Source organism: Agelaius tricolor, unplaced genomic scaffold (assembly GCF_023055355.1).
Source record: "Agelaius tricolor isolate 1412-34295 unplaced genomic scaffold, bAgeTri1.0.p SCAF_5, whole genome shotgun sequence".
Classification (NCBI taxonomy): Eukaryota; Metazoa; Chordata; class Aves; order Passeriformes; family Icteridae; genus Agelaius; species Agelaius tricolor.
This window is the reverse complement of record NW_027269265.1, coordinates 52,417,791-52,434,582: the sequence shown is the minus strand read 5'-3', so window position 1 is coordinate 52,434,582 and position 16,792 is coordinate 52,417,791. Positions and strand designations below refer to the sequence as shown.

At 40.2% G+C, this 16,792-nt stretch overlaps 1 protein-coding gene across 5 annotated transcripts in view; it reads right to left on the bottom strand.

The window, feature by feature from the left end:
• The window catches only part of AMPD3 (adenosine monophosphate deaminase 3), a 43,403-nt gene that overhangs the window by 8,829 nt on the left and 17,782 nt on the right, over nt 1–16,792 (bottom strand). For 2 of the 5 annotated variants that reach the window (XM_071427967.1, XM_071427966.1), the window contains exons 7-15: nt 15,135–15,329; nt 14,754–14,885; nt 13,693–13,856; nt 12,406–12,532; nt 11,449–11,612; nt 9,321–9,441; nt 7,191–7,364; nt 5,988–6,098; nt 1,604–5,061 (exon numbers count right to left, since the gene is read on the bottom strand). In XM_071427967.1, the coding sequence (XP_071284068.1) occupies nt 4,885–5,061; nt 5,988–6,098; nt 7,191–7,364; nt 9,321–9,441; nt 11,449–11,612; nt 12,406–12,532; nt 13,693–13,856; nt 14,754–14,885; nt 15,135–15,329 (1,365 nt within the window). In that variant the 3' untranslated portion in view covers nt 1,604–4,884. Of the gene's footprint in view, nt 1–1,603; nt 5,062–5,082; nt 5,357–5,987; nt 6,099–6,883; nt 6,968–7,190; nt 7,365–9,320; nt 9,442–11,448; nt 11,613–12,405; nt 12,533–13,692; nt 13,857–14,753; nt 14,886–15,134; nt 15,330–16,792 lie in introns of those variants that run through there. The other 3 variants (XR_011679326.1, XM_071427968.1, XM_071427969.1) reach the window with 3 other exon arrangements.

The following is a 16,792-nucleotide window of genomic DNA, read 5'->3' as shown; positions in this document are numbered from 1 at the left end:
CCGCAATGTGTGATCACCAGGTGATGTTTCGCTCTGTGCCAGCCATGAGGGATAGGACAGCACATTCTGCTTTTGTGTCTGAGCTGCTAAGATGTTCATTAGCAGATCTGTACTTACCTCACTAACCCATCAAAATCCAAATAGTAAACACTGGGAATGGGATTTGTAGGTTTAATATTAGAAGGAATTACCAGTTTTGTGACCTGGGATAGAACCTTGCACTGTGTGTCTGCTGGAATGAAGAATACAATCCAATAGGTGATTAAATGAGCACTCTTCTTTAGTTCAAAGTGCTATTTAAAAATGCTAGGTGTTTTCACAAAGTAAACCTAAAGTATTTGGAAACCTGCACCTCTGAAATTTGTATGTGGAAGAAGGTAGGAGTTTGATACAACAATCTGTGCTTCCATGCTGATGTGGTTCTGACCCATTTTAACAGACCTTCAAAAATGTTTTATGTGAGACCTGTCAGTCATGGTGAATGACTAATGAAGCAGTGGTGTTGGTGTCTCAGTATTGTACAGACTGTGCTGCTTAACAGTGGTGTTCAGTGCTTTGAGAGGTGTGCGGGAGAAACGCACATGTTGTCATGTAGTGCAAGAGTTCTGTTGTCATTACATTGCAAGGGTTCCATATTGCTAGAGTTTCACACCTCCTTGATGTTTCTTGTAGGCAGCTCCTCCAGGCACTGACTCTTCCTTGTCCTCACAGCAGCCAACTGACTCCAGTCCCCTCAACCAACCAATCCACTCTTTTATAACACTCTTCTGATTGGCTACAGGTGTGGCCTGTTAAAATCAGGCCTGCTCCTATGGTCAGCTGCAACACTTTAGGGGATAAGATTACTTTCTATACTACCTTTATTTACTTATGTTGTATCCCCCTACATGCACATTTCTCAGTTACAGATGAACCTGTACTCCTGTGCTTCACCGTGCTGCTCGTGTAAAGAACTAAAGTTTGTGTACAGAAAGGGATGATGTTCTAATCTTAATCTAAAAATTTTGACTCCCTTTCTTACTGAAGTGGTTTGTGTTATGCTTTTCCTCAAAAGTCATGGTGACTGTAGCAGGATATCTGTCTTGATACTATTTATTTAAATCTGTCACTTGTTGGCTTCTTAGTTGGGTTTTGTCAGATAAATCTGTTGTGTGTGCTTACAGAATCACAGAACCTTGAACTGCTCTGCCCTGAGGGTCAGGGCTGCTTTCCTGCTCCCAGGCTGGGTGCCTTGACTCTCAGCTCAATATCCACATGAGGCTCGAGGATCAGCAAGAGCTGCCCTGCCCTGGGGCCCAGCTTGGATAGGCACGGAAGCAGGGGAGGCACCAATGCAATTTCACTTTCAGAACTTTATGCCAGGTCTCAGTGGTTGTTTTGCATTAATACTGAATTGGTTTAAGCCAGATAAACCTTTAGCCTTTTCTCCTAAATAGTGCTCACTGTCTTCCCTATCTCCACTGTTTGGATTTTTGGTTTCAGTTTTCCTGCTTTATTTAGGTTTAGTCAATTTAATTGCAATGGTTTTAGTTCTCCTTAACTGTGGAGACTGGGAGGAGCTACATTTTTTTTGAGAGATATACACACAAAATCCATAACCATATTCTTTTACAATTCATTCATTAGTGTAATGTTTAATGCTTCCACAAGAGGCAAAAGACAAACATCATGTAACTCAGGCACAGAAAGAAAAAGCAGTTTTTACAGACACCTTTTCAGACTTGGATTTTAACTAGGCAAAGAGAACAGAAATGTTTAGCCACACATAAAGAACAATGATATGAGACAATAAGGTGGCTCTGGGCTGTGAAAAAAAAAGTATTCTCCAGTAGCAGAGCAAATGCTTTAAGTTTGCTAAAGTAACAGAACAGAAAGAATTGTTCAGGTTGTAAACATCAAATAACCACAATTAACCATTTCAGGTTGCAAGTATAAAATGCTTATGAACCAACAGATTTAAGGAAGCCTTGAATAATGTTTGAGCCTCTCTCCTAATGAAGCAAGTAAGTAGGATGTTCTTCCATCCTGCAGCACTACTTACCCAGTTGCCACCTGCAGTGATGTTCTTCCAGCCCCTGAGTCAAACCAGCTGTTTTCTAACTGGGTTTGACCTCAGCACAGCTGGGGGGATCAGTCACTGCCCTGTCCTGCACTGGTGTCTGTGTGTACAGCAGTGACTTGTGCTACATCTGTCTTTTCATTCCAGCCACAGCCTGAGCCCTCAAGGTTACTCTGAACAGCCTCACATTAGTACAAAAGTGCAACCTTAAAAGAACAAACCAAGGCAAAGCTTATGAACTGAACTTGGCAATCAGTAGTATTTGCCCAATTAAAGGATGACCAGGAGAAATGTAGTAGTGGAAGCTTGAAAGGATGTCTGTTTATATTTCCCAAATATAATGCTATAAGCCCAATTTCCCCTTAAAAGCAGCACACAAGAAAGCACAGAAAGCAAAATTTGTGGTCATGATCACTTATGTGTTACTGTGGTTATTGTCAGAATCACAGTTACTGTCCATTCACTGAATATGCAAATCCAGTTGTTTTTTTTTTCAATAACAGCTACAGACCTATTAGAACCTGAGGTAAGGAAAGCTGAAAAGGTATTAAATATATACACAAATTTGGTGTAATTTTAAGGAAACTAAAAAAACATATAGTGACAACAAAAGCAGCACTAATAGGTGAAACTACCCAAGTAAAGCAATGTTTATCTGGAAATACTTAAAATTGAAATCCTTCATACCAAGCATGTTGCTTATTTAGCCTGGATGCAGATATTTTTTCCAAATAATGTTATGTTGATAACAGTTTATTAGGAAGTTGTACTGTTTAAAAAACAAGACATTTGCATTTGATGCAGCTGAACAGCTTAAACCATTTTCTCAGACTTCATCCTAAACATATGACACCAATCCTGAGACTGCATTCTATGAGCTGCTAAAGTTCCCAACAGTGAGGCTGACAGGGGCTGCTGACTGAGAACTTGGGACAATTTTACTCTCATACAGCTGGACAGCATAGTGTGGTTTCACATGATTTTTAGGGGTACAAGGAATACAAAATGTGGCACATTGCAGACATTATTCTGGGGCACTGAAGAGCAGAAGTCAAATTCCCACCACCTGTCTGCAGCCCTGTTTTTGGATGAAAAGCCTCTGCAATCACTGCACCTCCCTCTGCATGACATTGGCTGTGATGGTAAGTGGATGGCCAGAGGTCTCCCTCTTGTGCCTTGGACTCCCTCAGAGCAGCCTTAATTCCAGGCTGCTTCCTGACATCTTTAGGTTTATCTCTCTCTTGGGGTGTTCTTGCAAGGCTGCACAGCTATAGGAGGTGATAAGGAATTCATCCTTCCCCTACTTTAGTGCCATTTCCTTGCACAGGAGAGGGGCCTGGCCTAGGAAATACAAGTGGCACAAGACATCTGGCTGAGCACAACATGCAGGGTTCAAAGGCAGGTGAACCTTGATGGGCCAGTATCAGTTACTGGATTTTATGCATTAATGCTGAATGCCTGTTTGAAGAAGCCCAGTGTCCCTGTGCAGGATATTAGACAGCCAGGGGTCTAACCCTGGGCTCAGATCCTGCCTCAGGGACTGCAGGCCTTTGAACTGAGTTGCTCTGCTGGACCCACAGGCATGCACACCCTCTGCTTCCCCAGCCTCGAGTCTTTTTTGGTGTGAAACTGTGTGCAGCTTCTACAATACATAGCTGCCATCATGTTATCACCTTTAATCCTTTCTGAAGTACTGTGTCATAAAGATGATGAAACCAAAAAAAGACTGAAAGTGATAAATACTCCAGTAGCTGTATTTTACTAACCACTTCCTCATAAACAGATAGTTTAACATAACATACCATGATTTGAAATGACAGATTTCAAGTGGGCTGGCTTCTGTATAAATAGACAGCTTGACTTCCCATTCAGCTGTAGTTGACTAAAATACAGACTAAAACAAATGTGTAAAAATATGTCAGAAGTAGGACCAGAACCAGGTCTGGCATTTCTACCACTGATTCATAAGAACACTTCCCTTTTTCAAGTAAAAAATTTCTCTTTACATGCAACCAGAATTATCTGCATAAATTTCTAAGTAATTTGAATGGGCATATCCACATATTCCCATTACAAAGCAATAAAAAAGTCTTCTCAACTTTCAAGGCAAAATTTTCTTGATGTAATTGGATTCATTACAATCTATAATAGTGATTTGACACGATGTTTTCCATTTGCTAGATTAAAAAGCATTCATCTGCTGTTCTTCACTGACATTATACATAACAGCAATTAATTAGTCATTGAACAAGATTACCTGATGTTGCTTTTTCTTGTTTTACAATGTAACTGCTGAAACATTGAATTAAAAACTGTATCAGAACACCTTCCAGAATGAAAGGGCAGCCTCAAAATTCTGCACCCCATAAAAACTGCTAATTAAAAAAAAGGTTAAACTTAAAAGTGTTAAAAGCCATGACTGGTATTGAGACTTGGAGAACCAACTCAGATGGGTGCGTGCTGTCAGCATCTGTGGGATCCTCAGGTGCACAGCACAGCTGCTCTACAGATACTTCTTTCTGGTTTCCCAGGCTACACAGCAGGGCACAGTTAAGACAGTATGAAACAAATAGTACATGATTCTGAGTTTGCATTTAATATTTACAGCAATCTTAAAAAGCCTAATGTTCGTAGAAACCGAAATCTTTGCAACAAGAATAACGCGGTAACAGGTGGTGGCAAACGCTGTTTACCTTCCACAGATACTCCCTTTGTCTCTGTACTGTTCAGTTATGTCTCTGTAGCATCAAAGACAGGTGATTTGAGGTTAATTAGCATCTTATCCTGCTTAAGAGGAACATATTCTGCTTTCTCTGGGTTTGTAACTACTTGGACAGACTAGAGATATCTTCTGTTCTCATGGCATCAGCCAGGAAGCTGAGTTCATTGCACAGAGTCTCGTACCTGAAGGCCATCCGGATCTGGGCGACATTTGTCTTTCGAATGTCATTTCCCTCAGGCCCTTCCTTGCAATAATTCACCCCTAAGAATTTCTGCTTTTCCTGTGAACGGGATTAAAAGTCAAAAGGAAGAAGTCAGTTCAACTGCTTTGACTTATTGCAGAAATAAGTGTTAGCTGAATGAGTCCAGCACAAGTGAAAAGAGCAGTTTCAACCAGCTGGCCGTTGAACTCTTCCTCAGAGTCTTAACCAGTTTAGGAGATTTTAAGGCCAAAGTTTATCCATATAATCACTGAGAAGTACACTCAGTCTGGCTTGCTAAAACCCTCTGTGTTAGTGTTCAGCCTTCACTGCCACATCTTGCATGTGAGAGGTTGAAAAGAGGCTTAGGTCTCTTCTGTTGGTTAAATGTCACACAAGAGGAAAATGAGTAGTTGTCAGCAGGAAATATTGGAAGCAACAGAATATACTCATGAAGCCCCTTCAAATACCAGTTCCTTCAGAGAAATGTTCAAAAGTGACACAGAAGAAAGAATGCTCTAAAGTCCTAGAGAAAGCCTTGGCTGTATGGAATTTTAAAGCCAAAAGGGAATTTAATCTAATCTGACTGCCTATCTAAACCAGAATATTTTCTGTAGTACTCCCTTTTAAGTAAAAAACCATGTCTTACTTATGACAGGCAGTTTGTTTTTACTTAATGCTAAGACATTATGCAGAAAATCACTGGCAGAAGGATATCACCCAAATAATTAAAAGTTTGTAACTGGAAGGAGAACTGAGGATAAACAGACATCTGGTCTCTACGTATTTTAAGAATTCCAAAACAAAGCTAATGGGGAAAAGTAATATTAATACTTTACTTGTAATGTAAGACTGCATAGCAGATAGTTTGTGACTATTTATGGAAAAGAGGACAGAAATGAGCCCAAATACATCACTCAGCACCTGCTATTCAGTGCTCAGACTATTGACTTCTGGGCTCCTGCTTGCCTTAATATTCACAGGAGAGGTTTTCCAGCCATACTTACCTTATCTGACAATCCACTCTGTAGAACGCTGTTTCTTGCTATTTCACACAAGTCACACGTGCTTAGTTTCCACACCTGAGCTGCAATAGCATATTCTTCCATGAGAGCTTCCTGCAGCACCAAAATACATTTGAGATTAAATTATATGTAAATAAGATATAAATGGGGATACGTACTCATTACTAGTAGTAAGGATTTTATACATGCTCTTTAGACAGCTCTGAAAAGTTACAAGTTTGAAACTTTAAAATCACAACTACTATGAAAAGAATTGTTCATTTCAAATTTCCCAAGGACTACTGGTTAATAATTAACAGCCACTGGGTATCTAGTTAGCTTAGTCTAAGAAATTGCAGCCTGCAGTCCAGATCCTTGGAGGCATTTCTTAGGCAATTCCAAAGGAGCCCCCAGGGTACACAAACCCCCTGGAGCACCCAGTGGTAAAGCCTGAGTGATTTTGCACATGGACAGGTAGCAGGGCAATTTCTCGCTCCGGCCCTGCCCCTCGGGGCGGGCGGGTGTGGCCCCGGCGGGCTGGCCCTGCCCAGGGCCGTGCAGGCTCCGTGTGACTGCAGCCGTGTCCCGGCCAGCAGCAGCTCCGCGTCCCGGGCCGGCAGCCAGCCCCGGCCAAGGCTAGCGGGGCTCGGCTTGTCCTGGGACACGGAGCTGAGCGACGGACACGGCCGGGCCCCTCTGGGCACAGCATGGCTCAAATCGGTGCCAGCCACAAACCAGGGCATCGCAGCCAGTGACCACGCACTCCTGTCCTGCCAGGCCACCCAAGGGCAGGAATCTGTTCCAGCTCACTGAGCAAGCAGCTCTTAGGTCATCTTGAGATTCCACATCGTGTTTTTGTAATGTACTTCCCCAGACTTATTAGAGTAAGGAAACTGGACTTTCCTGGCACTCTAGAGGATTGTTTATGAAGGCTCAAACCTCCCTTCAGCCTCATCCTTCATTTTATACTTCAACAGCCAACACTGGAGAGGCAAGAGTACAAAAGAAACATAATTAGGAAATCAGACATTTCCTTCTGAAGCCTAACAGTGAGTAGTAGACAGAGAATGAGGAGGGAGAATGAATGAAGTGACTGAAAGACATGACACTATGTCCTAAGCAATGAAATAAAACAGCTTTCAGGTCGTTCTGGACCCTTGTGGTGCTGTTGCCAAATTCAAAGCTGGTGCTTTTCACAATTCCTACCTTTGTGTAATGAAACTGCATAGGATCATCTGTGGAGAGGGAGACGTGCAGGCCCTTATGGAGAAATTCCCGTAGCGGATTTTTGGAGTACTCCAGGAATAGGCTGTTGTTACTAAGTGGGGACATAGCAATGGGTATTTGTGCAAGATAATACAGATACTGGAGGACAGGACTCTGAAAAACAAAACATAGTCAGCATTTAATAGTACTATGGGATAATGAAAAAGAGAAGGATTTCCCTTGGATAAAATGCAAACAGCAATACAGGGGGAAGACTTAAGATCAAAAAAATTAGGTTGACCATGATTTCTCCAGGAAATATTTAAAAGTCTGAATTTTATATCTTACTGATCTTTATAAAAATAATTTATGTTCTTAAATATAGTCTGTTTATAAATACAATGACTAATATTACTGTAGATTAGTAAGTATATATGACCATTATGGACATTGCATTTGATATCAGTTGCATACCTTCCCCCAAAACCTGAAAGTCACAGAAGATAAATGGGGAAGAACTGCTAAGCAATTTTTTACTTCCAAAGCTCCAGTCAAATAGACAAATTTTAGGAGCAAAAGAAGTTTTAAGTTACGAGAAGTCATGTGTTGCTGTTGTACATAATATAAATAATCTGTGATCACATAATCTTTATAACTGTTTTGCCTTAGCCAACCTATGAACCTCACAAGTGCCTTTATTAATGTTACTATTATTAGTATCTGCTATGCCATCTTATCACACCAGGGCATGCAAGACAGAGGGAAGAGGAGAATGCTTTGGTCACACACTGCTTTAGTGCTATTCTGTCTGGGTCTAATTTTATGAATTATTATTCTTGAGCATAGTATCAGATATTATTTTAGGTATATTTTTTCTTTGTTCTTGGTTATGTTGAAGAATACAGAGAATTTTCCAGCATTAACCAGAAAAAAACTCACTTACAAGGGAACTCCTGAAAAATTACAGTAAACTCAGTACAAGTCTGCCACCCACTGACCAATTATTTTAATTATGAAACAGTGCCCTGAGGATGGGTTGAGTGATGGTTTTCATTAACTAATGTGCCAGGAATTACAGCATTTGTTCTGTCATAAAACATTTGTTCTATCTAGAATATTGTTGTGTCAAACAGCTATTTTGAATTTCTTGATCAAAATAATCAAATCCTTAAAGAACTTCTGAAAGAACCCTGAAGTACAGAAATGCCAATCAGAGAAAATGACCTTTGTCGCCTTAGAGAAAAAATGAGAGCTTTCCTTAACTTCTTCTGGGACTAAACCAGGGGGCAGTAGCAAGTCTAAAGTTTTAAATTTTGTTCATTTAATTTTAACTCTGCTTGGAGTAACTAAAAATGGGTGCTGCCAAGTCTTTGACATATCTGAACAGTTGATCCTTCCCTGTGAAGACAAAGCTGTCTTTTTGTTGCTAAAGAACATGAAGTTCAGTTAAGCTTATTTATTTCATTAAATCATGAAATAGTTTGGTTTGTAAGGAAGTCCAGATGAGCTTATTTATTTCACTGAATCTTGAAATTGTTTGGTTTGTAAAGGACCTTAGAGATCACCTGGTTCCAACCCTCAGCAATGGGAAGAGACACCTCCCACTAGACCAGGTGGCTCAAAGCCTCATCCACCCTGGCTTTGAACACTTCCAGGGATGGGGCATCCACAGCTTCTGGGCAACCTATGCCAGGGCCTCATCATCCTCACACTAAAGGATTTCTTCCTAATATCTCATCTAAACCTACTCTCTTTCAACTCCCCCTTGTCCTGTCACTACCTGCCCTTGCAAAAAATCCCTCTCCAGCTCTCTTGTAACCCCCATTTAGCTACTGGAAGGTCTCCCTGGAGCCTTCACTTTTCCAGGCTGCACAACCCCAATGCTCTCAGCCTTTCCTCACAGGAAAGGTGCTCCAGCCCTCTGAACATCTTCGTGGCCTCCTCTGGACTCCCTCCAGCAGGTCCATGTGTTCTGGTGTTGGGGGGGGTCTGGCTGGAGTTTCTGACCAAACTGAAGAGTTACTTGTGCCTTGCTAAGAAAGTGAACTAATGAAAAATGTCCATTTGGTGCCCTCTGTTTGAACCAGTGATGGATGTCTGAGCACACAGTGATTAGTTTAGGAGCAATACCTTCTTCAGGAGCAATCCATGAGAGATGTTGTCTGCTGTCAGAAAGGCAGAAACAAGGTGTGTGATAGACCCAGCTTCTCCACAGTGAGGTCGAAACAGGAAGGTGCACATGCCTCTTTCCCTGAAGAGATTAAAAGCAAGTTTCACTTAAAAGGAAGCACTGTTCTTTATCTATTTGGTATATAACTACCAGTAATATGGAGATTTAAAAAGAAGAAAATTAGGTTACATATTCTCGTACAGTTTGATGTGACATCTACCCAGGCCCACCTGTGGTGGGCTGCTCAAAAGGGCAGGTCCCTCTATCCAAGCTCCTTCTACTACCAGACATATTTGTGTCTTCTTGCCTTCCCCAATTACATCTCATTTAGCAACTGTCTACCCACTGTACACAGTAGCTGAACAGCTACTGAATGGATTTCAGTGGAGTGAACTGACAGATGGAAAATTCAGTAAACCCATGCAAGCTGTGGCTGCAGAATTCCTGGTTCAAAATGAGGGAAGAAGGGGAGGCACATTGCTAAGAGTTAGCTAACAGTATCTAGTGTGATCAGAACCTGCCATCTCACCAGGTTTAGTGTAGCTTTCAGAAACAGAGGTGATCTAGGAATGTTAGTTATTACACCAGACATCCACTGTAATTTCTAGAATTACTGAATTATCACCTGCATTGAAAGTGATGCTGGGTTTGAGGTTATAATGGACCCTGTTACTCAGTGCAGACAAATGTCCCACAAGTATTTGGAGATGTTCAAAACACAATTTCAACAAGGAGTGTTAGAATATAAGGCAATTCTAGGGTGGAAGTTAGTAACATTGCTCCTGATGTGAGGATGTAATCCATCCTTGCTGATATTACCAAAGATATAGAACAGTCTTGTCAGGGCTGTGTTGACTCAAGCACTTAGATTAACAGGATGAACAGTTAGTGGCTCATTGGTGAGTTCTGTCAGTATCTCAGCTGTAAGGAGTATTTAATGATTATCTGGGGGCATTTTAATACAGTAAGTCAAAATAATCTTGAGGTAAAAAAGAAATGCATTAGTTCTGGCAGAATCTCTCTTTGGAACAGAAAAAGCATGTAGACTACAGAGAATGGAAAGGAAGTCAGGAGAAAGGGATGACTTTCCTGCAGCTACCTGCTGTGTGTCCTTTCCATTATAGAATTAAAACAGCTACACCTGATTGTTGCACATTTGAGGTAATTTGAGGTGGGTGTTTGCATTATGAGTTTTGATCAAATAGGATGATTAAAAAATGCTTGAAGTAGCAGTGGGAGAGAAGAAATAACATTTTGAATGCTAACTTGGATAAAACTGTAAAATGACAAATCTGTGCACCTTCTAAAATCCAAAATGTTTTCTAAATAACTAAAATAATCTAAATAACGAAATTAGGTGAACCAAATCCTTTCAGGGTAAGTGATGACACTCTCACACTAGTGGATAACCTCACTGCCTTGGCTGGAGCTGTGCAGGTCAATGAGTCAGCTGCAAATATAGCAATATAACCTCACATTGAATTTCAGGCTTTCCTGAGCCTGATGCCAAAATCTGCTCTGACAGGCTGATGTCACGTAACTCCCTGCATTACTTGCCCAGACATTGGTCTCAAAAGTATTAAACTGAGTTGAGTCAAGAAGCCTGCTAAAGGAAGTTAGCTGGATGTGCAGTTTGTAATTGTGTCCTACTTGGTCTGTCTCTGAATGCAGCAGCCCCTAAGCCAGTGTGCCACAATATTACTTTGTGTCTCTTAAATTACCAGGAGATAGCCAGGCACCAAGAGGCAGGTGCATTGTATTTGGGACTCTGCTGCAAAGCCAAGCAAAGGACAGTGAGTGGGTTTTGTGGGGTTTCTTTTGTTTTGTTTGGTATATGCAGCTTTAAGGAGTTAAAAACCCCAAAACACACAAATATCAAACCAAGATATTAATCTGATGCCTCTACACCTTCTGAATTCTTTGTTTGAATTAATTCTATCATTAGTATTTTCAAAATATCTCAAGTACTCAACTCTAAGTGATTCAAAATAACCCTTGGTTCAGAAGATCTATAATCCAGACACTGAAATTCTGAGAGAAAGATACTGATTTTCTGGGAGCTTGTAAAATACAAAAATGTCTACTTACCTTCTAAGGTTGTTTAGCAACATGATGTTGACATACATATAATACAAATAATAGCTATATGGGGGATTCTTCTCACTGGTCCAGAGGTCAGGGTTAAGGCTCTTGTCAGAGAACATATGGCCACTGTGTTTGGATTCATCATCAACACTGTCAAAGCCAGTGACCTGGTGGGAGAAGGAATTCACAGAAATAAGGGGCTTCAAGAAGCAAACTTCAGTGCCACTTACTCTTGCTTCAGGACTTGTTTGAACAAGCATCCGGTTCCTCCTCCTTCATTTCCATCCTTATCCTAGCAGTCCTGCTGCTCTGCATCCTACCATACCATGCAGACAGCAGGAATAACATGTTTTGTCAAAGTTTTACCCATTTTTTTTCTCCTGAGACAAACAGGAAGCCCGGGTGCACAAAAGCCTTCAGGCTTCTGTGGGGGTTTACAGAGCTGCAAAACTCCCTAAGATCCAGACTAGAATCCTTTGAACTCATCTGCTGTCTTTGATAAGCAGCTGAAAGCAAGAGGTTCCCAGCAAACCTCAGAGCTGTGATCTGAAGCACACTCAGAAATGTCTGTGTTAACCTTGTCCCAGCAGCTGCATCCCACTTCTCTCCTGAGATCCATCACAGTCTACAAAAAGCTTCCTTCCAGCTGCCTCCTTCTTGGAGACCAGTTCAGAAACAGCTCAAAGTGCCCATCCTGGATGATGATGCACAAGAGCATGTAAACATCTTTGGTCATGAATGAAAGAACAAATAAATAGCTGCTGAGCTGTTTCTGAGGAAATAAACAGATTATCCGACAATAGGACCTCACACAGACTTGTACTAAATTATGTGTCAGGGCTTTGCATCAATAATAACACAAGCAATCTGTGGAGAAGGAAACTTTTTTAGTGTATGGGAACAGAAAAAGAGCAGTAGAGGATCCATTTCATATGAGAAAGAAAATCCAAACGTACTTACATATTTGAGGAATAGGTGCAATTCTTTGTGATCTTTGGGATTGATTGTTGCTTCAAATAAAGGTACAAAGATGTTCTCCAACATCTTCCCAAAACTAGGCAGAATATTTTTGGACCTAAATATGTCACTGAAGGAGAAAAAATAGACACATTCTTTAATAAGCTTGTATTGTCCTTCACTTCCGTATTTTCTGTTATTTGTGTACATTCCAGAGCTTCAGTTCCACCAGGATTCAGAAATTCAAAGTTTATGTTAGGGCAGATTGTCTCTGTGCTCTGTTTCCTGCACTGCCTGGCACTCTGCTTCATCCAGGCTCTACTGAAGCTCTCAAGTGCTCCAAAAATAGAGACAGCATGCAGGGGCAGATGCTGCCTTAGAGCAGTGACCCTGTCCTTCACAGACATCCAGTTACTACCAGGGGAGATAACGAGCTACCTCTCGTGGAGGATTCTGTTTCCTAAAGCTGTAACTACTCCAAATGAAAGCAGAATGCTGTGCTCTAGTGAGCCTTTCAGATAAAAGGGATAGTACTTCCATGTGCCACTAGGTGCGTGGCTTATTCCAAGTGCCGACTGTGCCATGCATGTCAGAAATTGCTATGTAAGAAAAATTGAAGGAGAAAAACTTTCTCCCCAGTGAAAAGCATGCTCTGGGGGATATATGTGACTGTGACAGCTCCTTCTCTACTCATACCCCAACTGTGACATTTCAAAACAAGAAGCTCAGCTATTAAGTCTGACAAAATTATCAGGGGAGACTGTATTACAACACACATTATTGGAAACAAAGAAATAAAGTCCCAAAGGAAGCTTAAAAACTGAAAAGATCTGACAAGGATTTAAGTTTGGAAATCATCAGTCTGGGTTGTTTCCAAGTTCACTGTCATTTAGTCACTAAACTTGATGATAACAATTTGACAGGGCATTTTCTACTCCTTCATGGAATTCAAGAGTTGATTTATTCTTATTACTAAATTGTATTTTAATTTGCCTTTGAATGCAGCTTGATTTCACCCAGTTGTAATTTTTGGTTTCAATGTCTTCAGACCTACTAATAATTCACAGTAGTTTTGAAATGCTTCATAAAGAGTAGATTCAATCCCCATCTCCTGTCTTCCACCCCCAGACTGTCAGGAAAACTGCACCAATGGTCAAAAATAAATCTCCCAAGCTATTGCTTATAAATAGAACTACAGGACAGCTAATAAGCCATCTAAATATTATCAGAAATTAAGTCAGTGGTATGATTTCAAACTATTAAGATTACCAAGAGCTCCTGATTACTTACTAGATTCTGGGAACCTGAATTATCCAGCGCATATTAGGGGAATAAACTTTATGCTTAATGAACCATTTTGCCAAGTTCAGCCATTCATCTGGAGACCGTCCATAAATGGATAAGCGGGGTTCTGTGTACTGGTACTTACTTTCTTCTAGTTCACGGGCTACTTCCTAGTAAGTAATAAATATATTTGCTTTAATATGGACACTGAGATCATTTACAGCTAGAAATATATGTATCATTGCATTTTCCTCAGAGCAGACATAACTATATTGGCATCCTTTAAAGATAAAGGGAATCTCTTGTCTTTCAATCTATTGTTTTATTTTAGGCATCTAAATACTCTACTGGCAAGCTAGCTCAAATATCATGTGAATATAACTTAACTGTACATATAACTGGGAATAACTCTAACACCTTTTTTTAAAGGACAATGTTCTTCTGCAGTCCTTACTAACACCTCTGTCAAACCTACTTTTAAGAGAGATAAATCAGAATTAGACTATTTAAACTAGAGCAATCATCTACATAAAATACACAGAACAATGGAGAATCTGACCCACAATCTATGGTAGCAAGCAGTTTTACAGCAATTAATTTTAGACAATACTTCTGTATATTCAAGAAGAGCTGACAACCTGCTACATCACAAAAATTACTAATTTTTTTTCTAAGAAATTAATTTGAAGCCTCTTGCATGCATGTGCAGATGCAGATTTATGCAGAGGCACTTTCCTACTCCTCCTTCCCTAGCAACTACCAGTAGCCAACTAAATCCTAACAAAATACTAAACCAGTGAACTGACCCTCAGCTTCTCTCCATTAGTTTAAAACTACCCACAACTCAGCTTTGAACTCATACACAGCTTATGTGTACGTTTCTACCTCATAAAACTGTTCAGAAAGCAACAGGAGCTGGCTTAGCAGAGGTCTTCCTCTGAGGAATTGCTGGAGCAAGCCCAATACTTGGAATCACTTAGCCATTGTGTTAGGTCTGTATGCAATTATGACAAATCTATTACAAACCTTCATTTCTCTACAGCTGGAAAAGCTTGAAACTTACTTACCTTGACCATACGAGCAAAATATTCACCACCAATATAGTTCTCAGTCTTCAGATACAAGTCCCTCAGCTCACTGGCACCAACTGGATTGTACTTGGAATTGAATTTGTCAAATCGATGGAATGTTTGACGTCCCTGGAGGAGGAAAAAAACCTAAATAACCATAGTTTTAAGAACACACAATAGTTCATAAATCAAATTGCCCAGCATTAAAAAAGGGACAGAAAAGAAAAATCCTGTGATAACTTCTTTCTAACATGCACTGTAATGCATGGAGTCAAATTCTGATTTAGTAAGTTATCATGCAAACATTCTAGTAACTAGAATTTTACACTTGGAAAACTTAGCTTTTTCCCATTTGTTTTGTCATTTCACTAGACTTACTGCATGGACATCTAAAGAGTCTACAGTGAGGTCATAGGGGTCCATGTGAAGGCTTTCGAAGACTTGCTTTAAAGTCATCTTCTTGCCTTTTTTCTCTGCAACAATCCTGTCAGGCTCCGTTTGATAGGTGTGCTTAATAAACCTCAGTAAGTGCTTCTGGTTCATGCAGGCAGCAGCATGGATATGAGTGTCAACCTGAAATCAAAAGGTTATTTATGCTTATCATCCATCTACATAGACTTAATTAGCAAAGTATCTATGTCATTGACAACAGTAAAGCCTTCTAAAATATTACTTAAGCAACAAATGGTTTAGTGCCTAAGCAAATCAAAATGTTTCAGAGCCCTGAGATTTTGATTTTGGTTGAATTAGTCAGTAAGGAGAACTGTAAGTAAAGTAGCCCTCAATTAGTAGTTTCCTATTTAAATAGGAACATTTTCAACAAGATACATTCTAAGTGCTGATCACTGACCCTGGGTTCAGATTAAACTTGATACTTCCTTAAAGGACACTCTGACCCCTTAGTATCCTTTTACTTCATTAATGAATCAACAATGCCTCTCTAATTATACATTGTGGTTATAACTATCCTCACTGACTGAAGGTACTTGGAATTCTAAGCTGTTTCCAAAAGCAGAATTCATTTTTTCAATTATATTTCAACCATATGAAACATCTTAGGTCACTAGTACTGAGGAATATTCATCTGAGATTTTCGTCACCATTTTTTCCAAGTTTAATTATAATAGAGCAACTCATAATGCTGACAGACTGTTCAGATCTTTTTTTCTTAGACATCTCTTCACACACTAAGGGAAGTGCAAATTCACAGAAGGGCTGAGAGTACTTCTTCAGGTTTTGTTGAAAAATAAGGTATTGACAAGAAACAAATGATTTCCACAGGTCTTCTTTACTTTTGCTCAGAAGCTTGCACTGCTCCCTGAGCAGCCTCTATTGGAATACAAACCAAAGAAACAACTCACAAGATCTGGGGGTTGGTTATCATGTAAGTTTTCCCTGTGTAAGTCCTTAGTAACACTAAAAGAACTTCTCAAATAAACCAAATACTCTGATAAGCCAGCTGTAAGGAGCCACTATACCTAAACGTCTGAAAGGACTCTCATGCAGGATTCCTCTGTCCAGGAAACTGCAAACATGGACAGTAAAAAAGTGAGCCCAACACACTCCCCTTTGTGCAGTGACTCTGCAGTTTCACATTCTGCCAACAGAACTAATCAACATCCTTATCTGCTTTTAAGGATCAGCAGGAAACACACCACAGAGCACATGAATAAGCCACCCTCCTGCAGTGTAAACCTGGGTTTATGCCACGACATCCAGGCCACAGGAATGCCACTGCTTCACTTGCCACCTGGAGTCATTTTATTTGCATGTTATATATACACAAGTTGTTGCAGCTTCACCCTATGAATGTCAGTAGCATAAATAAAGATCAGGACATAAAACTGAATCCTAAACATTTAATTGTTAATCACTGTCTAATTCAAATATACCAGACACATTAAAGCTAAATGAAAAAGCAAGAAACATATTGCTGTCTCAAAGTACAGAACAAAAAGTACATTATTAATGCACAGGAAACAATGATGTGTATAAACAGTAAACACACCTCCACACAATATATTCTCACTCTCCTC